At 60.2% G+C, this 22489-nt stretch overlaps 2 protein-coding genes across 4 annotated transcripts in view; one reads left to right on the plus strand and one right to left on the minus strand.

Annotated features, from left to right (window-relative positions):
* C7H1orf167 (chromosome 7 C1orf167 homolog) lies at window positions 1–17725 on the plus strand. Its single transcript, XM_048352071.1, is given in 18 exon segments — window positions 1–1128; window positions 1235–1278; window positions 1591–1798; window positions 2695–2828; window positions 4952–4978; window positions 4981–5045; window positions 5365–5524; window positions 6380–6555; window positions 7256–7430; window positions 8055–8217; window positions 8341–8405; window positions 9239–9435; window positions 11421–11520; window positions 13684–13828; window positions 16142–16530; window positions 16620–16755; window positions 16883–16993; window positions 17449–17725. Coding segments are annotated over 18 exon segments (3549 nt in total). The 3' UTR covers window positions 17575–17725.
* Window positions 17722–22489, minus strand: part of Mthfr (methylenetetrahydrofolate reductase) — a 13381-nt gene continuing 8613 nt past the window's right edge. For all 3 annotated transcript variants that reach the window (XM_048350241.1, XM_048350242.1, XM_048350240.1), the window contains exons 6-12: window positions 22227–22477; window positions 21909–22043; window positions 21620–21800; window positions 21220–21402; window positions 20511–20612; window positions 19197–19316; window positions 17722–18923 (exon numbers count right to left, since the gene is read on the minus strand). In XM_048350241.1, the coding sequence (XP_048206198.1) occupies window positions 18705–18923; window positions 19197–19316; window positions 20511–20612; window positions 21220–21402; window positions 21620–21800; window positions 21909–22043; window positions 22227–22477 (1191 nt within the window). In that variant the 3' untranslated portion in view covers window positions 17722–18704. The remainder of the gene's footprint in view (window positions 18924–19196; window positions 19317–20510; window positions 20613–21219; window positions 21403–21619; window positions 21801–21908; window positions 22044–22226; window positions 22478–22489) is intronic.

Raw genomic sequence — 22489 nt, forward strand, 5'->3', positions numbered from 1 at the left:
ATGGGGGGGGGCCTCAGGGACTGGGAGGTGGGCATCCGCTTCCTCTCCAGACTGCCTCTACTGTCCATAGACCAGAGGCCTGTCCGGAGGAGCCTGGGCTGTGGACTCAGCTGGGGGCCGCCCGCGAGCCGCGTTAAGAACAGAGGGTGCCCGGAGCCCCGGCAGGTCCAGACCAACATGCCCAGCCCGCGCCCCCACCCGGGCCTGGCTCTGGAGGACGCCACCGGCCTGTGGGCCGACTCAGGCTTCCCGCAGCAGAGCAACGTGGGGCCCCCGGGGGCCAGGAGGCCCCGGCAGAAGGCCCGGGTGCCCACCGAGCAGCAGAGCAACCTGGGCCTCGGGGGCACCGCCAGCCCCCGCCTCCAGGATGGCCTTGGGCAGCGGGCTCCCCCGTCCCTCCGCGCAGGGCGGGCGCCCCCCGGCCCAGCTCCCTCCGTGTCTGTCCTCAGGCCCAGCATGGGTTCTGTGCGTCCTGGTGGGCACACAGGGCTGGACGATGGGACCTGGCACGGGCCGGAGAGCCGGGTCCCCGCGCTCCTGGGGGAGCCCCTCACTTTGGAGGATCTGGCTGTCCCGGCCCACAGCCAGGCGGGGACCCCGCCCCCCACCGCCCTCCGCCAGCTGCTGGCCACGGTGCAGCAGCTGGAGCACAGGGCGGTCAGTCTGAGGTGCCAGGCGGCCTGGAAGCTTCCAGATCCTGCACAGCAGGGCCCTGACTCCCGCCGGTCCCTCCCCACCTGTCCCCAGCCCTGCCAGCCCGGCCTCACCTCCCTGCATGAGAAGAAATGGGCCCGGGGCCCCAGGGGCACTGCACGGGTCTCAGAGATGCCAGCCGCCCAGGCTCGACTCCCGGGCTGTCCAGTGCACACGCCAGGGTCCCCCAAGACCGCCTTGGGCATGGCGCCCCATGGTTTCCTTGGCTCTGAGCAGGGGCCGGGATGGAAGTGCCCCCAGTGGCCTGCCAGTAGCGGGAGGCACAGGGCACCCCCCAGCCTCCCTGCTCCTACTGGGGGAGTCCTGTGTGAGTGGGAAGGAGAGAAGGCCCAGGGGCTGCTGACCGGCAGGAAGGAGGAGAGGCCGGCTTCCAGCCCACCCAACCCAGCCCTGGCCCGCAGGCGTACCCAGCAGGTAGAGGCCCCAGGAGGCCAGGGTGGGTTCGGTCTCTGTGGGGAAGGCTGGGAGGAGAGGCCCCCTCTGTCTCTTTGGCCTGAGCGTTGTCCCATGGCTTCCCCAGAGCCAGGCGCAAAGCATTGTGGTCCAGAAGCTCCAGGCAGCCAGGTGAGGTCATGGTGTGGGGGAAGGGAAAGCGGGGGTGGGGGGGAGGGGGCTGTGGGGACAAGGGTCTGCTGGAGAGATGCCCTCCACACTGCCCCCTGCTGGACAGGGCTAGGAATGTGGGGGCTGCACCTGGGGGGGGGTCCTTGGGGTGGTCAGCTGAGCCACCCAGCACTGTGGTCGTCCATCCTGCCTCGGGCGGCGTCCTGGAGAAGGCTCCCCTGGCCAATACCGGGCACTCAGCCTCATTGCTGGGATGCCGTGTGCCCACCGGAGGACTGGGCCAGGCCTCTGATCAGCCCGGTGTGTCCCCAGCCGGCAGCCGCTGGCCGCGCATTTCAGAGCCTGGAGGTGCTGGGCCCGGAGGCGGCAGGCCCTGGCCAGGGCCGTGGCCCTGAGTCGCCGGCGGCTGCTTCGAAGGGGCCTCCAGGCCCTGCGATGGACGCTGTGGATCCGGGAGGCCCAGCTGGAGGTGGCGTGGGGGCGGCACACCAGGGCCTTGCTGGCCCGCAGCTTCCAAGAGGTCAGTCGGCTGGCTTCCTGTTGGGCCCAGGGGGAGGGAGGAGAAACGGAGCCCAGGGGAGTCTGGGAAGTGTGGTCCACCAAGGAGGACCCGCTGACCTCAGGCTGCCCCTCTCCTGACTGACCAGCCATAGAGCACCGTCAAGTTCCGTCTCCCCACATCCCAGCTCTGGGAGCTTGGGCAAATGACTTCACCTCTCCCTGCCTCAAGTCTCCCTTTAAAATGGGGTGGGAGGCGCTGGGGATGTGGCCTAGTGGTAGAGGGCTTGCCCAGCATGCCTGAAGCCCTGGGTTCACATACACAGAAAAAGCAGGAGGTGGCGCTGTGGCTCAAGTGGTAGAGTGAGGGCCTTGAGCAAAAAGAAGGCCAGGGACAGTGCTCAGGCCCTGAGTTCAAGCCCCAGGACTGGCAAAAAAAAAGGGGATAATAATAGTTGTAGATGAAATGAGTGAATATGGAGGAACACTACTCCAGAAGTAGGTGCTAAACCAGGTCCTTGTAGCTCATGCCTGTAATCCTAGCTACTCCAAAGGCTGAGATCTGAGGATCATGGTTCAAAGCCAGCCTGGGCAGGAAAGTCCATCAGACTTATCTCCAATTAACCACCAGAAAACTGGAAGTGGCGTTCGTTGTGGCTCAAAGCGGTGGAGTGCTAACCTTGAGCAAGAAAGCTCAGGGACAGCACCCAGGCCCTGAACCACATCCCCCCCCCAAAAAAACAAAAAAAAAACAACAAAAAAAAAAACAAGGTGCTGCGGTCATGCTGCTTGTCCTCCCTGTCCCTCCCTCTCCCCCTTAATCATTCATGGCAGGGAAGTGGATGGGTTAAGACTAGAGCAGCAGGCCCTGTGGCTCACGCCTGTAATCCCAGACCCGGTACCCCTGTTTTGACCCAGTGGAGGCGACTGGCTCTACGGCAGTCCCCCAGCCAGGCTGCATCGGGACCTCCTACATCCAGGAGAAGCTGGAGCCAGGGCCCAGGCCCCGCCTTGGGAGGAAAGGCAATGGAGGACCCTGCCTGGAGGAACAGGTTGGTCAATGGGACCGGCACCGCCCCCCACCCAGCTCACTGCCCCCCACCCCAGCCCCAGCAGAGAATGAGTAGGATGCAGGCAGATGTGAGCAAAGATCTGGGCAAAGGCCTATGGCAGTGTCCTTTATAACTCGGGGGAGGGAGGGGAGAAGAGTAGGAATTACTCAAGGGTTGAACCACACAGTACACAGCTGTCAGTATGATGTATGAAGATTTAAAATTCTCCTTTAATTTTTCTTTTTAATATTATTAGTTTCCTTCCTCCATTCCTCCCTCCCTTTTCCTCCCTCCCTCCCTACCCCCTTCTTCCCTCTCCCTCCCTTCCCCCCTCCCTCCCTTCCTCCTTCCCCCATCCTTGTGCCAGTCCTAGGGCTTGAATTCAAGCCCTAGGTTCAAGCCCTTGTTTCCTGGTCCCTGAGCTTTTTGACTCCAGCTACTGTTCTACCTCTTGAACCACAGATCCACTTCCAGCTTTTTTTTTTTTTTTTTTTTTGCCAGTCCTGGGGTTTGGACTCAGGGCCTGAGCACTATCCCTGGTTTCTTTTTGCTCAAGGCTAGCACTCTACCACTTGAGCCACTTCTGGCCTTTTCTATATATGTGGTGCTGAGGAATCGAACCCAGGGCTTCATGTATATGAGGCAAGCACTCTTGCCACTATTCCCAGCCCCCAACTTCCAGCTTTTTGCTGGTTAATTGGAGATAAAGAGTTTCACAGACTTTCCTACCCCCAGCTGGTTTCAACTCTTGATTGTTAAGTCTCAGTCTCCTGAATAGCTAGGATAACAGGTGTGAGCCTTAGCGCCAAGCTTTGTTTTGTTGTTTTTTTTCCCCATATCCCCCATTTCCATTACATCTGTATGTTCTTGGTCTTTTTTTTTTTTTTTTGTCGGTTGTGGGGCTTGAACTCAGAGCCTGGGCACTGTCCCTGGGCTCTTCTTTTTTTTTTTTTCTTGGTGCTAACATTCTACCGCTTTGAACCACAGCTCCATTTCTGGTTTTCTGGTGGTTCATTGGAGATCAGAGCTTTATGGACTTTCCTGCCTGGGCTGGCTTTGAACTGTGATCCTCAGATCTCAGCTTCTTGAGTAGCTAGAATTACAGGCATGAGCCGTTGGCACCCTGCATGTTCTTGGTCTTATTTGTAAATTTTATTTAAATGATACTTATTTACATATACCTTTATTTTTTTTTAATTTAATTGAACACAAAATTTTTTGACAAGGTGTTGTGCAAAAAGGGTACAGTTACATAGTAGGGCGGTGTGTACATTTCTTGTGATATCTTACGCCCTGTTTTTCTATCCCTTCTCTAGGTCAGGTAGACATATATACAATATACAATGTATCAAGAACATATACAAGTAGCCACGTGGCCACGCCCAAGAAAGTTCGCCTAGGGCTTTAAATGCAATGTCGATATTAGACAATATGTCGACAGTAGTCTTATCTGAATGTACATACATAGCTTTTGAGCTATTGTATTCCCCTGAGAGGTCAATTTTTGACCTTTATATGTTGAGTAATTGTTTGGTTTTAGTTACATACTGTTGGGTCGCTGCCCCAATCCTGTGGGGAATACTATTTGACAAGCAGTTTTTGGTTTCACAGACTTATATACCTTTATTTTTAAAAAAAAATCGGGGCTGGGAATATGGCCTAGTGGTAGAATACTCATCTTGTATACATGAAGCCCTGGGTTCGATTCCTCAGCACCACATATATGTAGAAAAAGCCGGAAGTGGCGCTGTGGCTCAAGTGGCAGAGTGCTAGCCTTGAGCAAAAAGAAGCCAGGGACAGTGCTCCGGCCCTGAGTTCAAGCCCCAGGACTGGCAAAAAAAAAGGAAAAAGAAAATCTTCAGTAGGAGCTGGCGGTGGTGGAGTGCATGCCTGGCCCACGCGGGGCCCTGGGTTCCATCAACACCACAAGAAATTAAAACATCTGAATAATACTGGAGGAAATAAAGCAAAAGCAGATGTTTCTGCCCCCCCCTCCCGCAGTGCCTCTGAGAATCAGGAACATAATGAGTTGTCTGGAACAGAGCAGGAGCTCCAGATGCTGGGGGGGGGGAGGGCGTGGGGGGAGCAGCCCTCAGTGGGGAGACCGGCACCTTCCCCCTCAGTCCCGGGGAGCGGCAGCCAGCGGAGGGGCCTGGCCAGAGACCAGATGGCGGAGACCGAAACGTCCAGGTCTTGCGGGCCTGCATCATCTGGCAGGTGAGATGGCGGGGCTCTGAGGGAAGGGGTGTTGGGGGCAGAGCCCCACAGGCCGGGCCGGGTGGGGTGGGGTGGGGGGAGCAGGTCCCCAGCTCCTGCTTTGGAAATACAAGTCGGAGCATCTTGATGGTCTTCCTGCAGTCAACTGAGGCCCGGAGAAGTTAAATGGTGAGCCTGAGGACGCACAGCATGAGAGTGGCCGGAGGCCTGAGGGTGGGACACTCGGGCTCGGGGGTCCAGAGCCGAGGGCGCCCAGAGAGGGGGCTGTGGCCGGCCGGGAGGACCCGGCGCTCCCTCCCTCTCCTCCCTCCCTCCACAGCTTTCCTCCTGTGGTGCTATCAGCAGGACCGGGCCAGGCGGGAGAAGGGGACCCTGGGGGAGGCCCCCGGGGCCACGCCACGGACTCAGAGGACAGGGGGCTCCCCCCGGGCCTCCGAAGTCCCAGCGGCCCCTGCCCCCCAGACAGCCTGGCTGCGCAGGTAGGAGGACGTGGAGGGCTCCGCTCCTGGGACAAGGGTGCCCGTCAGTGCCAAGCTCAGAGCAGGCCTGAGACGAAGCCTCCCCCCCCCCCCCGGGGCCCACGTCCTGGGGGGCAGCCGGCGCTGAGGGAACCGACGGGGCGAGAGTGGATGTCACCGAGTGCGAGCCGGGCAGGGAGGGCACGGGTCTACGAGTTCCTTTGTTGTTTTGTCGGTTGTGGGGCTTGAACTCAGGCCCTGGGCGCTGTCCCTGACCCCTTCGGCTCAAGGCTAGCGAGCTACCACATTGAGCCACAGCGCCACTTCTGGTGTTCTGGTGGTGAACTGGAGATAAGAGTCTCACAGACTTTCCTGCCAGGGATGGCGAGCCTCAGATCTCAGCCCCCTGCGTAGCCAGGAAGGATCACAGGCGTGAGCCATGGGGCGCTGGGTTCCAGCTTAAGCTGTAAGTTTTCCTAGATAAGCGGTGAGCCTGTCTCTCAAGACAGAGGGGACAGGGAAACTCCGCAAGCAGCACAGTCCTGCGGGACTTTTGCTGGTCCAGGGAGGGGGCCAGGTGTTTTGAGATCGGGGGTGGGGGGGGCAGTTCCCCAGGGCCATTGTTATCACAAGAGCCAGGAGGCTGGGGCATAGAGGAGCGAGCGATGATTGATTTGAGGTTACCAATGCAGCCCTGTGGTCTCTGGTCACCGGGTGGGAACTGACCAGAGCGGTCCAGGGGGCTGTGGAAGGCCGGGCGGCCATCTGCGGGGCCCTCTGGGCACCCGAAGGCCATGGCGTCGTGGGCTGGGCAGGTAGCATTCTCAGGACGGCTCTGGCTCCGCCGTTTCACAGCTGGGGACGCTTCCTCTCCAGGTGCTTCGGGGCCTGGCGTCAGGTCCCGTGGAGAAGGGCTCGGTGCCAGGAGCACCTGGCCAGCCGCAGGCTGAGGACGTTGGGGCTGTGTCTGAAGCAGTGGGTCCGCATGCAGCAGCTCCGGGCCTCCGATGGGGCCAAGGTGACGCAGCTGGCTCTGCGCTGGCGGAGGGCAGGTGAGCGGGTCGGGCCAGGGCGTCCCCTTCCCTCCCAGGTGCCACCCAGCAAATGCTGCCACTTAAACTCCTCCTAGGGGGTTGCAGTGCAGTGAGTGGGCATGTGTGTGTGTGTGTGTGTGTGTGTGTGTGTGTGTGTGTGTGTGTGTGTGTGTGGTGGGGTACTGGGGCTTGAACTCGGGCCCTGGGCGCTGCTCCGGAGCTCTTCAGTTGGCCACAGCGCCACTTCTAGTTTTCTGGTGGTGAATTGGAGGTAAGAGTCTCACGGACTTCCCAGTGCCTGCTGGCTTTGAACTGTGCTCTTCAGATCTGCGCCCCCTGAGTCGCTGGGATGACAGGTGTGAGCCACAGGTGCCCGGCTTGTGCGTGGATTCTTGTGGCGGCCTCCATGGGAGTCCCCGTTGTGTCCCCTCTCATGGCGGCTGCCCGGTGCGAGAGAGGCTGTCCCCCCTGGTCCCCAGCTCGCTCAGTGCCCGGTTACCTCGCTCCCACTCAGCGATCGGAGCTCCTGGCGTGATGGGGGACACACAGCGCCCCACTGCTGGGCAAGCTGGCTGTTAGAGGTGCCCCGGAGGGGAGGGTTTGAAGATGGCTGGAAGGGGCCGCGTCCGCCAGGGGAAAGGCCTGTGAGGGGCAGAGGCCCTGGTGTGGGGTAGCGGGAGGCCCTGGCGATGGCTCACTGTCTGGTGACCGCTTTCAGGGAGCATGGCGGGCGGTGACTCAGCCTCAGGACCCTCCAGCGCCCTCGGCCTGGGGCCGGTGGCCCAGGCCCAGCCTTGGAAGCAGGGATCCCTGCGGGAAGCCTGCCGGAGCCTGGCCCTGCGGCGGACGCTGCTGCTCTGGAGGACGCGGCTCTGCCAGCACCGGCAAGCCACGTGGGTATCGGGAGCTCGGGCTGGCCTGCGCCACAGGGTGGGCACCGGGAAGATGGCACCTTGGAGGAGCCACGCCAGTGCGTGCAGGGCTAAGAGGCCCGTCCCGAGGCTGGGTGTCCCCGGCCCTTGGCTCAGGCCTGTGATCCTAGCGACTCAGGAGGCTGAGATCCAAAGATCATGGTTGGCAGGAAGCAGGGTGGGCAGGAAAGTCTTATGTCCAAGGAACCACCGAAAGCTGGAAGTGGAGTCAAGAAGCTGAGCACAAGCCTTGTGTAAACATCTTAAGGGACAGTGACCAGGCCCTGAGTTCAAGCTCTAGGACCCGCACATGTGCATATGCACACACACACACACACACACACACACACACGCACGCACGCACGTCTGAATCTCTGGGGCTGAGACTAGACTGGACATCCATATTTCCTTCTGTTTTTTTTTCTGGGCGGATGGTGCTGGGGTTGGAAGCTGGGGTTCCCCCCCCCCCCCGCCAAGTGAGGCAAGTACGCACCCTCTGAGCTAGCCCATGTACATGGGTTGGGGTGTAGGACCCCAGCCTGTGGCTGGGCTGAGGCAAGGAGGGCTGAGACTCACCCGTCCCTTCCTCCCTTCCTCCCTCCCCAGCTGTTTCTCGCAGGGCGTTCAGCATCGCCTGCTGCGGGGCGTCCTGAGCTGGTGGCGCTGGAGGGCGAGGGGCCGGGACACTGGCTGGGTTCCGGAGCCATGGGGCCGCCCAGGCGAAGGGGCTTGGCTGGGCTGCAGCCCACCCCAAGGCGCTCTGGACGAGGTGAGGGGCTGGGGGGGATGGGGACCCAGGGGGGATGGAGACCCAGGACTCCCCCCCGCCCCCGCCCTCCCTACCCTGTGGGCCCTGACTGGCGCTCGTGAGGTGGGTGTCTTCTGCTGGCAGGTGCAGGCCCAGCGTTCTCGTTCTCGGGGTGCAGTGATACGGTGCCAGCCGGCCCTCCACAGGCGGTAGGGACCCCCAGCAGGGACAGCCACACTGCCCACTGTGAGGGGGCATTTGCTCCTTCCCAGAGCTTTTCCCATCAGCCCTTGCGTTCCAGCAATGCTCCCTGGGAGTTTGCATTCCTTGGGCTCCCCTGCCCCTCTCCAGGGAGCCTTGGCCCCAGGCTCAGGGCTCAGGTTCCCCCCATCCTTCTCCCTGTGAGGGGCCGGATGGGGGGCTGCTCTGAAGGGGCCTCTCACCTAATCATTCCTCTTTTAGTGTACGTGTGTGTGTGCGTGCGCTCCAGTCCTGGGGCTTGAACTCAGGGCTGGGTCCTGTCCCTGAGCTTTTGTGCTCAAGGCTAGTGCTCTACCACTTCAGGCACAGCTCCACTTTTGACTTTTTTGGTGGTTCATTGGAGATATCACGGACTTCCCTGCCCAGGCTGGCTTTGAACTGTGATCCTCACATCTCAGCCTCCTGAATCGCTAGGATGACAGGCATGAGCCACCAGTACCGGGCTTCTCACTTCCTCCCTCTTAGCACGGTGTTGACAGTGTTGACGGTGTTCTGCCTGGGTTCTCAGCGCCTCACTGGCTGTGTGATGTTGGACAAGGTGCTTGGCTTCTCTGGGCCTCCTCTTTGCTGTCTGTAAAAGGGAGGCCATACGACTGGGCTAGCAACAGGGTAGCACGCAAGCATCCCCTGCCACAGGACATGGCTCACACCGAGGACGACAGCTGGGCCCAGGGCGGCATGGTCCCCTCCTGTCCCCACCCAGCCCCTCCCTGCCACCCAGGGGAGGCCGGGGGAGGCTGAGAGGACATGGCCGTCCTCAGGGTGGACACTCCCCTTCCAGCGTCTCCCGCGGCTGGAGCCACTGGATGGCAGCACAGGGCGCCTGGAGAGAGCTGGCCGCCCGCCAGGCCTGGGATTGCGGCTGCCGGGCTGCCCTGGGCCCGTGGCGGCCGTGGCTGGCACCGTGGCAGGAAGCAGAGCGACGGAACCAGGGACGGGCCTGGGCGGCCCTGCACCACTGCCGCTCCTGCTGGCAGAGTGAGCCGGGGACTGGGTGAAGGGCACGGGAGGGGGGTCACGGTGACAGCGTGGCTGGGGCGTGGCCCCGTGGATCTGGGGGCCCCAGCTCTCCTACCCCCTGGCTGCCCGCCCTCTCTGAATCTCAGCCTGTGCATCTGAGCTGAGATGGCGTTGCTCCCAGGGTGGCGGGGAGGCCCTGAGCCTCGTTCTTGGGGGGGGGGGCCTCTGCACGGCCCCCTCGCCTGCATCCTCACCCTGGCCTGGTCACTGAGTCCTGGGGTGGGTGGCAGAATCATGGTTCTCTGAGGGCCCAGCTGAATTAGTTCCAGAGCAGAGGAGAGGAGGCAGAGGAGGTAGGGTGTGTGTGTGTGTGTGTGTGTGTGTGTGTGGTGTGTGTGTGTGTGTGTGTGTGTCCAAGGTGGGGAGGTGGCACTCAGTTTGACCCCAGCTGTTAAAGACAGGGCTCCAGGGGCCTGGGTGGTACTGCTCAGCTGCTGCCCCCGCCCCCCGCGCCCCCAGCCCCTATGGGGCTCCTTCGGTTTGAACCACAGTCTTTGGGTGTGTCACAGGGGTGCTCCTGGCTGGGGTGGAAGGTTGGCCAGGGCTGCAGCTGTGTGTGATTTCTGTTGTTTAGAAGCAATGCAGTGAATACAGCCCACAACCTTTGCCCAGTGGGGGCAAGGGACACGAGACACGGGTACCACAAGAGGGTACCACAAGGGGTCAGTACTGGGGTTTGAACTCTGGGCCTCACACTGGATGTGCTTGTTTACTGGCTGGCACCCTACCCCCCCCCCCCCGAGCCATGCCTCCAGCCCTGCTTTTTGCCGGTTGTTTTGGAAGTGGCATCTTGTGAACTTTTCTGCCCAGGTTGACTTTGAACTTCAATCTGGTGGACCACTGAAGAGGCTGTCCACCGCATAGATATATTGTGTTTATTAGTAGGCAGAACTTGACTGTTCTGGAAAGCTCATGGCCTGTCCCTGGGGAACAGCTGCTTCTCCTGCTCTGTTATTGCCCGTCAGGTTGTTGGCTGGGGTTTTCAGACACTGCTGGTGTTTATGGGAATCCTGATTTTATTTATTTTTTGGTGGGTTGTAGGCTTGAACTCAGGGCCTGGGTGCCGTCCCTGAGTTTTTTCACTCAAGGCTAGCGCTCTACCACTTTGAGCCACAGCTCCACTTCTGGTTTTCTGGTGGTAAATTTTTTTTTTCTGGTGGTAAATTTTTGTTTGTTTGGTTTTGTTTTTGTTGCCAGTCCTGGGCCTTGAACTCAGGGCCTGAGCACTGTCCCTGGCTTCTTTTTGCTCAAGGCTAGCACTCTACCACTTGAGCCACAGCACCACTTCTGGCTTTTTCTATATATGTGGTGCTGAGGAATCGAACCCAGGGCTTCATGTATACAAGGCGAGTACGTTACCACTAGGCCATATTCCCAGCCCAGCCTGGTGGTAAGTTTTGTGGTGCTAAGTCTCGTTGACTTTCCTGCCCGGGCTGGCTTTGAAGCGCAGCCCTCAGGTCTCAGCCTCCTGAGTAGCGAGGGTTACAGGTGCGAGCCCCGCACGCCTGGCGGAAATCTTGACTTTTTTTTTTTTTTTTGGCCAGTCCTGGGCCTTGGACTCAGGGCCTGAGCACTGTCCCTGGCTTCTTCCCGCTCAAGGCTAGCACTCTGCCACTTGAGCCACAGCGCCGCTTCTGGCCGTTTTCTGTATATGTGGTGCTGGGGAATCGAACCTAGGGCCTCGTGTATCCGAGGCAGGCACTCTTGCCACTAGGCTATATCCCCAGCCCGAAATCTTGACTTTTTAAGATCGTAATTCTCCTGATGTCTGGACATAAAGCAAAGCCAATGACTCCATGAGCTGGGCGGCAGATTTCTACCCAGCCAGGCGGGGAGCAGCCCGTGTCCCCACGTGGGTGGGGGACGGATGCTGCGCTGGGCAGGGCCTGAGGGGGGGGGTCCCCCGAAGCGCTGAGGGACCCTCTGCCGCTCCCGGGCCCCAGGGCGGCGCTTCCTGCAGGAACGGCGGCAGCGGTGGGGACGAGTCCACGCCCAGATCCCACGGAGGCCGCAGGCTGCAGCCGGGGGAAGACACCTGAAGAGGTGGGTGAGGCCCGTGAGCCCCACTGTGGGAAAGACAGGGAGGGCGGCCAGGGAGTGGGGAGCTCAGGGGCCTGCCCAGGATGGAGGCCTGGAGGTTCAGAAAAGGAGGCTGACAGGATGAGAGACCCCAGTGGGAGACAGGACCATGGCTGCCGCGGGGGCCTTGGGGGGAGGGTGGCAGCCTGGTGCCCTCGTCCGTGCCCCTGATGGGGTCAGTGGGAGCAAGATGGCAGAAATGAACCCTCGGACAGGCGCAGCAGTGGCCAGAAGAGAAGAGAATTATCATTTAGAAATTTGGAGAGGGGGTTGGAGACTCACACCTGGAAGCCTAGCTGCTCAGGAGGCTGAGATCTGAGGATCGCAGCTCGAAGCCTTTATCTCCAGTGAACCCCCATGAAAGCTGGAAGTGGGGGCTGGGAATATGGCCTAGTGGTAGAGCGCTCGCCTCGTATACATGAAGCCCTGGGTTCGACTCCCCAGCACCACATATATAGAAAACGGCCAGAAGTGGCGTTGTGGCTCAAGTGGCAGAGTGCTAGCCTTGAGCAAAAAGAAGCCAGGGACAGTGCTCAGGCCTGCAAGAGCACAAGGCCCTGAGTTCAAGCCCCAGGACTGGCATGGAAAGAAAAAAAGTGTGTGCGTGTGTGTGTGTGTGTGTGTGTGTATGAGAGAGAGGAGGGGAGGGGAGGGGAGGGGAGGGAGGGGAGGGAGGGGAGGGAGGGAGAGAGGGAGGGAAGGGAGGGAAGGGATGGAGCGAAGGGAGGGAGGGAAGGGAGGGAGGGAGGGAGGGAAGAGAGGGAGGGAGGGAGCGAAGGGAGGGAGGGAGGGAGGAGGGAAGGGAGGGAGGGAGGAAGGGATGCTGACCAAACACAGGGCCTCCTACAGCACTGAATTTGAAAGCTGTGGTTCATTAAAGAATGTCGTAAAACTATGCGGTGCGGACATAGGGGCTCGTCCCAGATCACAAACGTGGAGAGCCACAGGGCGGCTCACCCCTTTGGCACCCAAGGGGTCTGGATGCTTTCTTGGCCCCTTGGAGAGGTGAACTTCCTTTCCCTTGCCAAAGGGCGGGCCGGCAGGCAGGGGTGAGCGGCCCATGGGGGTGAACCCACAGCACAGGTCCCCCACCCCCCCCCCCCCACCCGAGCAGCGTCTGCTTCTTGAGCTTCAGGTTTGAGGTTCAGGTTCATATTCCAAGCACTTTCCTATAGCTCCTTGTAGCTCCTTGTTAGAAATATAATTTTATTATTAAGATGATATACAGAGGGGCTATCATTCCATAAGTCAGGTAATGAATACAGATCTTTTTGGACACTGTCACCCCTTCCTTTGCTCCTCTCCCCCCACCCCATTTCCCCTGCGGTTCCTGCCCATAAGTTGCATAGATCATTTTCCACACAGCGTCTACCGAATAACGTGATTGTATTTCTTCACCCTTCCTGGTCCCTTTCTGTGTCCCTCCTTTGCACCCCTAAAAAGAAGAAAAACCCAGAAGCTAAAATAAATACCACCACCACCACCAAAAATCCATGTGTCCATATCCTGGTGTAACACACATTTAAGTCCCAAGGCTGCTTGTGCAAACCACATGCAAACTGAGCTCCGTTGTGGGGGAACGGAAGGTGTCATTTTGAATAAGTGTGACTTTTCTTTTGTGATAGTCCTGGGGCTGGAACTCAGGGTTCTGGGTGAGCCAAGCCCACACCGTCCAGCAGCCGAGGGCCTGCTACGCATTGTCCATGCTGGGCTCCAGCTCACGCCTCGAGCTCGTGTTAAGCAGGAGTAGAGCGTCCTGGGTGGGCTGGGTGGCAGAAAGAAGCCATCGTGGCCCCCACCACGGGTCCTAGGGCCGGGCCCTTGCCCTCCCCCTTTCTAGCCTCACTCCTCCTGGTCAGTGTGGCAGGTGTGAGCAGGCACTGGGCTCAGGGCCAGCCCCACAGCAGGGGGGCAGGGCACCCGTGTTCCTGCTAGGCAAGGGGAGGGAAAAGATAGCTGGCAGAACTGTCCAGTCTGCCCCCGAAGCAGGATGCTGGTGCCATTCACTGTGGACATTCAGCCCTGCCATGCCCACTTAAGAGTTCCAGAAGAGGAGCCCCCAGACTGGCAAAAATAAGAACGCGCCTGGTGCCGGTAGCCTAAGCGTGATGTTTCCTTCCTCACCAGGGCTCCAGAGGCCTCCGCCCAGGACCATGTCCAGCCCCCAGCCATTGTCTGGCGCCAGGGCCCCGGAGCTGGCCCCATGCACTGGCCCAGGCTGGCCAGCAGAGGGCGCCTTCTGCCGCTGGACACCCCTGGCCCCTGGAAGCAGGTGAGGTGGTGTGTGGTGGGTGATTTCGGCCCAGGGGAGCCACGTGGCTAGGCGCGCCTCCAGGACCCTTTCTGGGACGCCCTTCTGGCTGTGGACAACACAGGAACCATCAACAAACATGACCGGGCCTCTCCTGGCTGCCAGCTCCGTGCGGACCTGTCCTCCCCACGGCCCCAGTCTGTTAGAGACAGAGGTGACACTGGGCGTTTGAACTCTGGGTGCTTTGTTCCTATCTGGCTGGCCCTCTACTGCTTGAGCCACACCTCCAGCCCTGCTTTGTGTGCCGGGCCTGGGGCTGAACATGGGGCCTGGCTGCTATCGCTGAACTTCTTTGCTCAAAGCTAGCCCTCTATCATTTGTGCCACAGCACCGCCTCTGGCTTTTTGGGTGACTAATTAGACATGAGAGTCTGGTGGACTTTTCCTGCCTGGGCTGGCTTCAAACTGCAATTCTTAGATCTCAGCTTCCTGAGTAGCAGGGACTATAGGCGTGAGCCTCCGGCAGCCAGCCTTCAGCCATGCTTTATCATGGGGCAGTTTAGGGACAAGAGGGGTACATGAAGACACTTTAAAAAAATCTTTATTGGAAAAATTACAAAATACAGAGTAGAAACAACTGTTTTTTCATAATTTTCTCGACTCCAAGGTAAACTGGTCAGTCTCTCCCCAGATGAGAATTCATTAGTTCTGACGGGGCAAGTAGTGACAACAGGCTGAGGCCTAGGAGGAGGGAAAGGCACAAGAAATGACACTGCACAGAAGTCTGGGGACATTGTGCTGAGGGGAACCAGGTCCCCAGAGACCCTGACTGGCAAGGTAGTGTTCCTAAAGATCACCTGGCACCATCAGGAACTGGGTTTCAGAATGCCAGGAAGAATCCAATAGCTACAGACAGATAAACGTGAGCGGCTCTTGCTTCCTTTAAATAGAATGGAGACAATTCTGGTGGTTTGCAAAGTTCACATGTATAGCAGCACAGTAGTGGCTGACTCTGCAGGCTCACGGTGTTTCATTTCTAGGTATTTTACAGGGCAAGCTTTTTGCTGTTGTTGTTGATTGTGGGGCTTGAACTCAGGACCTAGACACTTTCCCTGGGCTCTTTCTGCTCAAGGCTAGTGCTCTACCACTTTGAGCTATAGCTCCACTTCTGGTTTTCTGGAGATCAACGTCTCATGGACTTTCCACCCCAGGCTGGCTTTGAACTTCATTCTTCAGATCTCAGCCTGAATATCTAGGATTACAGCTGTGAGCCACCAGTGCCCAGCTTCAAGGCAATCTCTGTGAGTGTGTGTGCACACGCGCGTGTACATGTGCATGCTGGTATGGGGCTTGACCTCAAGGCCTTGCGTTCTCACTGGGCATATTCACTTCTATCACCTGAACCATGCCTGCATGCCTGGCTTTTTGCTGGCTAACTGGAGATGGAGTCATGTAAACGTTCCTCGTTGCTAGGATTATAGGTATGAACCACCAGGGCCCAGCTTTTTTTTTTTTTTTAAGAATGACTGTGTAGGGGCTGGGGATATAGCCTAGTGGCAAGAGTGCCTGCCTCGGATACACGAGGCCCTAGGTTCGATTCCCCAGCACCACATATACAGAAAACGGCCAGAAGCGGCGCTGTGGCTCAAGTGGCAGAGTGCTAGCCTTGAGCGGGAAGAAGCCAGGGACAGTGCTCAGGCCCTGAGTCCAAGGCCCAGGACTGGCCAAAAAAAAAATATATTAAAAAAAAAAAAAAGAATGACTGTGTAGCCCAAGTTGGCCTCAATACTCACAAACTTTCTGTTTCAGCCTTGTCAGTGCCAGGATTACAGCTCTATATTGCTATGCCTGGAAATATATTTATCTATGTATATATATGCACACATATACATATATACACATACTTAATACACACATACATGACATAATATCTGTTAGATTGCATAATTTTTGTTTCCCTTCTGTCGCTGAAGACAAGACTCCCATACATAGATGGACAGATTGAGGCTACCTAGGTGCTTAATTCTAGCTCCTGCCCTCCCGTAGGCACCACGCGTGCCCAGGCCCTCGGCCGGTGCTTGGTGTCTCAGAGCCCCCTGGAGCCCCTGGCCTGCGTACTGTAGGCGCCCGGGGCTGGTTTAGCTCTCTGGGTGTCACCAGCCAGGAAGGAGGAGGAGGAAGCACTGGTGTCCCGCCGGCCAGAGGCCTTGGTGCCCACAGGAGGGGCGAGGCAGGGCGAAGCCGGGCACGCGTGCTCTGAGTGGGGTCTGCAGGACCCCGGAGGTCCAGGCCTACCACATCCAGATTCCCCCCCCCCCCCCGGCTCTCCCCTCAGACCCACGGAGACGGGGCGCGGGCCACAGGGCCTGCGCGGGCCTGGCCAACACGGCAGCCTGGCTGCGCTGGACAGCGGCCACCGAGGGACAGGTCCTGGGCTGAGCGCGAGGACACCGTGAGCCCCGCCCACTTCCTCTCACATCTGCCTGCCGCTTTCCAGCACTTCCCCGATCCTTTACTATCTCTCTGGGCAGCGGCAGCCTGGAGCCTGGAGCGACAGGAGGGACAGGCAGGCGAGGCTGAGCGCCTGCACCGGTGGGTCTCCTTTCCAGGAGACGGCGAGCTACCCCTCGGCCCCGCCTCCCCTGGGCACGGCAGGACGGCCCCTGAGCAGCCCCCTTCAGGCCCAGGCAGGCTCAGTGACTCAGAGACCAGGGCAGGGCTGGGGTAAGAACCGGGTGTGGGGGAGGGGGCGGCCCCCCTGGCCGGTGGCTCCTCACCCCCCGGGTTCTGGAGCAGGCTCCCCTCGCCCCCAGGAGGAAGGCCCTCCGGCGCTGGCGTCTGGTGACTCTGCTGCACAGGTTCCAGGCTTCCCGGCGGGCCAGGTGCCTGGCGCGCACCTGGCAGTGCTGGGCAGATGCTACAGGCGTGGAGCAGCTGTCCCGGGCCCTGGTGAGCGGGCTTGGAGAGGCCCTGGGCACATCACCCCTCTGATCCCAACCTTGCGGACAGTGCCCCCCCCTCCAAGGGCGGGGACAGGCTGCAGGAGAGTGAGGCCTTCTGTCACCTGTGCCCATAGCTCAGGCAGTGGCACCTGGGGCAGGCCTGGAGGACGTGGCGGAGGAGCGCCGTGCGCCTGCGCATGGCTCAGCGGCTGCGGCGGGAGGAGGAGCGCCGGGTCCTTTCCCAGGTACCCGTGAGGCAGCCCCACCTTGTCCTGGGTCTCCTGGGGTCTGTGCGGTGGCCACGCCAGGGTCTCAGGGAGGGGTCGGGTGGACTACAGCGCACACAGCCAGGCGTGGAGCCCTGGCTGTGACAGGTGGCAGGAGTCCCGCCCCGCACCACTGCTGCTCCACCCAGGAGCAAAGAGGCTGGGCCCGCACCTGTGGCCACTCACCCCAGCCCCGGGGGCCCTGGGCCCCCAGGACCCGCTCTCTTGTTGGTGGCTCTGCAAGCACAGCTGCCGGTTCACGTCAAGGCTATTCTGGGACTGTGTGTTTACCCTCGGGGAGGGCGGGCGGGCTGCCCGGGCAGCGGAGGGGCCTCTGGGGAGGACACGAGCGGGCACAGGTGGCGCCCTGGCAGGCCACAGCACATGCCTTGAAGGGAGCCAAAGAGCTTGTTTCTGTCCCTCCCCGGTCCCAGGCCTTTCAAAAGTGGCACCAGCGTGTGACAGCCAGGAGCCCCAGAGAGGAGCCAGCCGCAAGCCCCCCCTCCCCGGGGGGCCGCCGGGAACTGCCCAGGCCCCCAGCTGTGGTGCACGCGCGCTAGCTCTCGTGGGGCAGGACAAGGGGCCGGCTGCAGCTGTGAGTGGGCCCCGGGGGGCAGTGCGCAGAGCTGAGGCCCGGCTCCCTCGGCGGCCCCCGCCCCCACCCTGCGAGCGCAGCTCCAGAGGGACGCTCGGGGGACAATAAAAGGCCTGCTCCGCCCTGGTTGCGTCTGGGGTCTCGTCTGAAGGCCGCCCTCGGCTATTCTTCCCACACCTACATCCAGGTGCACGCTTCCTTCCTGCCCGGCCAGCCCCGCCCCGCAGGCCAGGAGCCAGGAAAGCGCAGCCAGCTGCACCTGCTGGCCCCTGCCCCGGGCCAGAGCTGTGGGCTGACTCCTGGGAGGGGTGCCAGGCTGAGCAGAGGGCCGTGGCTGGCACGAGGAACGCCAGCCAGGGCACGGCTGTGCCCAGCCATCGGCAGACGTGGGCCCCTGCTCGGGTGGGCCCTGACTTGGCCTCTGACCGTCAGTGGGCAGAAGGAAGGAGAGCCCACCGCGCACAAGGGCTAGGAGTGCCTTTAGCCACGGGGGTGCTTTTCCTTCCGGCCATCCGGGCGGAGACAGCCACGTAAAGGCGCAGGCCTGGGGCCGGGGGAGAACCCAGTTGAGGTTGGAGGTGGCAAGAAACGTGTGTGTTATTGGGCCTGTCCCCGGGCACGGCGCCTGGCCAGCCAAGCATGGAGGCGGGTAGCAGCATGCCCCTTCCATCGCAGTGGCATCTACAAAGTGGACGAGGCGGTACCTTCACTCTGCCATGTCCTCGTTGGCGCCGCGAGTGCCTGCTGAGTTCACTTGAGTTCACAGCCCGTCCCACGCAGGCTCCGCGTGCAAGTCCACTGGGTGCTCTGTTAGTTCCAGAGGCCGCCCTGGTGTGAGGCAAGCACCCACCCCCCCACCTCTCAGGAAGGGGGGTGTGCTGACCCCCGCAGTGCCCCCTACCCGGAGCATGCACTCCCAGCGAGTGTGCCAGGCCCCACGTGGTGCTGACTCTGTTCCAGCCAGAGCCTAGCTGCCTCCTGCAGGCCTCGCTGCCATAAGTCCGTGAGTAGTGGAGGCTGGGGCCTCCCAAGAGGAGCAGTTCTGAAGGTCATGGGGACGTAAGTGGGCCCAGCGAAGGATGCCAGGCCCTGGGCTCAGGGGGCCTCCACCTCCCGGCTGCGCTCGGGGGGCCTGGTGAGCAGCTCGAATGTGTCTTCCACCACCTGCCACAGGCAGTTGTCCAGTGGGAACTCATTGTCCACCAGGTTGACCAGGAAGTAGTTGTCATGGATGTACTGGATGATGGCACGGGACGGGGACTCCTCGTCATACAACTTGCCCCACTGCTCAATCCACAAGGCAAAGGCCTCATCCTGCAGACACACACACACAAGTGTGTGTGTGTGTGTGTATGCACACACATGCAGGCCAAGGCACCAGGGCTGCCTCTGGTCAGGCTTCTACTGTGCCCTCCAGGAACAGCACGGGTCCCAAGGCCACTGCCATCCTGCCCAGACCTGGAGGAACCACAGGACCATGTGGCTCTGCAGGCCAAGTCTGTGGCTCACAGCGCAGGGGGGGACGGCAGCTGCACTTTTCCTGCAGTCCTGAAGGTGGCAGGGCAGGCTCCTTCCCGGCTCCCTTACCTTCCAGAACATGAAGCTCACGGGGTCCACCACGGTGGGCTGGATGATCTCCCGGCCAGGGAAGATGCCCCACGTGACGGCATTGGGTTGCAGTTCAGGGGCATTGGTTATGTTCTCACCCTGAGGTGGGAGAGGGGCATGGGTGGGATTAAACCAGAGATACCCACAGTCTTTCAGTCACCTCCAGCTAACTCACCGCTTCCTGCCCCTGACAATGGCATTGTGTGTGAAAACCCCAGACCTAAACTGGGTGTCAGTGACTCACACCTGTCATCCTAGCTACTCAGGAGGCTGAGATCTGAGGGTCACAGTTCAAAGCCAACCTGGACAGAAAAATCTAAAAATCTTAGTTCCAATTATCCACCAGAAAACTAGAAGTGGCGCTGTGGCTCCAAGTGGAAGAGCACTAGCCTTGAGAGAAAAAGCTTAAGGACAGTGCTTAGGGCCTGAGTTCAGGCCCCATGACGGCCACCCAAAACCCGAAACCCAGACTTACCTAGTCTGGTCAGCCCCTCATCTAGCCCACAGCAGGCCTGGTTTTTGCCTGGATCATAAGGGCCTCCCTCCACTGGCCTCCCTGGCTCTGGCCCTCTCCTGCCTTTACCTATGGCTACCCGTAGGTGATCTGCCTAAAATGAAACAAAGCCAAGCTACTCCACCAGAGCTAAGCTACTCTACCGCTAGAACCGCAAACTTTAGGCAGGGCAATTAGGTCCCCTGGCACCCACTGGAGGTTAACATCTCCTGTTCCCAGTGTCCCCAGAGACACTGCGGTGCCTCGGCATGTCCTGTGCCCTTGCCCCAATGCCTTTCTCCCCTTCCCTTAGAAGGTCCTGTCTACACAGGACCCTTCGGGAAAGCCTCCCCAACCTCTTAGGTAGATGTCGTTCCTCTGGATTCCACAGCGAGCACCCTTTACTGAATTCAACTTTCCCACTCACACTGACCGGTCTCTCTCACTAGGCTGGGAGCTCCTGGAGAGCAGGGGCCTGGTTTTGTTTTTGTCATACGGCTTGATCTCCAGGCCCGAGCTCTACCACTTTGAGCCACACTGCCACTTCCAGTTGTCTGGCTAAATGGAGGTAAGAGTCTTCACTGACTTTGCTGCCAAGGGTGGCTTTGAACCGCAATCCTCAGATCTAAGCCTCTTGTGTAGCTAGGATTATAGGCATGAGCCACAAGTGCCTGGCCTCAGGCCTGGCTTTATCTGTACGTCTGGCTGTTCTACCTGGCCGAGGAAGGTTTGGTGGCCTGAAGGAATGAATGTGGGTGTGCTCCCACTGAGTCCTGCCGGAATGGTGGGAGCCCGCTCACCTTCACATCCACGATGTGGTAATTGACCCGGAGCTCATACTTCTTCAGCACCTGCAGAAGCGCCTCCACAGTCTCGGGGGAAGTGAAGAACTCTAGGTAGGCCTGGGGGAGACAGGCACTTGTCACATCCACCCAGCTTCTTCCCCAGGGCACCGCCCCCCCCCAAGAGACCCCACAGGTAGAGGACCCCGAGGGCAGCAGGATAGGGAGCAGCCTGAGCTGGTGAATGTACAAGGGGCGGTTTATGTCTGGGGGAGAGGGCATGTGGGGAGCTGAACACAGCCACATGGGGCTGACAGGCTGAGCGAGGCCTGGGGCAACTCAGCATCCCAGCCACTGGGCGACAGCAACCCAGACGTTGCCTCTAGCACCGTGGCCATCAGGACGGAGCTGGGTTTATATACATTTGGCTGCTAGAATGTTCACAGCATGGCAGGGCAGGCGCTCAATACACAGAGGAGGCGACTGGGCTGGGAGCCAGCTAGGAAACACAGATCTTTCTATAGCCAGGACCCAGAGGCTTCGGTTCTGAAAACAGTCCACCGCTGGCAGCTCTGCGGAGCCCATCCAGACACTGCTTCCTACATCCTTCATGCTTCCCCCCCATTTTACAGAAGACAAAACTGAGGCTCAGGCCAAGTCTATGTCACTTAAAGTGCCAGCCCCCGTTCATTCTACTCTCGTGTCACTCCCACGAGTCCCCCCACACCTTCTGGAAGACGTAGCCGCCGCTGGGGCCCCAGCCCACGATGGGGTCAGAGGATGGCTTTCCATTGACATTGGGCTGGGAGTTGATGGTGAGGACGCCATGCTGGTTCACGCGCAGCAGCTCCTCCTTCATCAGGCCAGTCTCAGCAGCCAGGGGCTCGTCATTCCAGGGCAGACATGTCACCTTGGGGGATGGGGGGAGCGGGGAAGGCAGTGGGCCACGGGAGCCATGGGTTCAGACTGGGGTCCCAGCCTGGCTGCCTCCATGGGCTCCTTTGCAGAGAAGCCCAGGCAGCTCAGGGGAGGGGGGAATGGGAACAGGCACACACCCCCCCCCCCCTGCAAGACCCACAGCTAGACACCGGGTAGGGGGCCCAGAGAACACGGCCAGCCGCCCTCACCCTGTAGCCCTGCTGGTTGGGCTCTCCTGACAGGTAGTGTGCGAAGACCTGGAAGACGCTCTCCTCGCTGGTGAGCTCCTGGCCCCACATCTTCAGCAGCTCCTCGGCGGGCGACTTGCTTTTCAGGTAGAAGAGGTAGTAGTCCTTCAGCTCCCCGAAGGCTGGCGAGGAGGAGTTGCCCCTGGCAAGGAGCGTGGAAGGGGGGGGGAGTTGTCGGGGCACACTCCGGAGCCCGGGCTCCCGCGGGAGTCGTTCCTGCACCCCCTTCCCCAGACGCCGGGTTCCTCACCAGCGGCCATTGGGAAACTCGTCCCAGTCCTGGGTGCGGTAGATGTAGCTCTTGGGTCTGGAGGCCCAGAAGATGGGGCGCACATCCTCCTCCCGGCGCTTAGGGTGGGCACTGACGGCCCAGGGCAGGGGGCGCCTGGAGACAGCCGGGAGACAGGACCACGGCGTGGTGGGGGGAGCTGGGCCCTGACAGCACCCCAGGTCCTCAGGGGGGACCCAGCTCACCATGGCACGGGACAGCCACCTCACCAGTGCCAGCCAGTGCCACCCCTTGGCCGCACTGTCTTCCCTGGGGGGCTCCCCAAGCCTCTGCCCTCACCTGGGGTCCTCGATCCACATGCCCAGGCGCCTCAGCACCTCTGTGGTGGCCATCTCACGGTTGAGGGTGTAGAAGTGGAGGCCCGGCACCAGGCCACTGGCCAGAAGCTCCTGGCACAGGCTCACTGCTAGCTCAATGCCGTAGTTGCGGATGGCAGCGTCGTTGTCCTTGATGGGCTCGATCACGTCCTTGATCTTCTGTGGCACTTGCAGCTTGGACAGCTTCACAAGCTGTCGAAGGGAGGAGTATCCCTACCAAGACCG

Source organism: Perognathus longimembris, chromosome 7, assembly GCF_023159225.1.
Source record: "Perognathus longimembris pacificus isolate PPM17 chromosome 7, ASM2315922v1, whole genome shotgun sequence".
Taxonomy (NCBI): domain Eukaryota; kingdom Metazoa; phylum Chordata; class Mammalia; order Rodentia; family Heteromyidae; genus Perognathus; species Perognathus longimembris.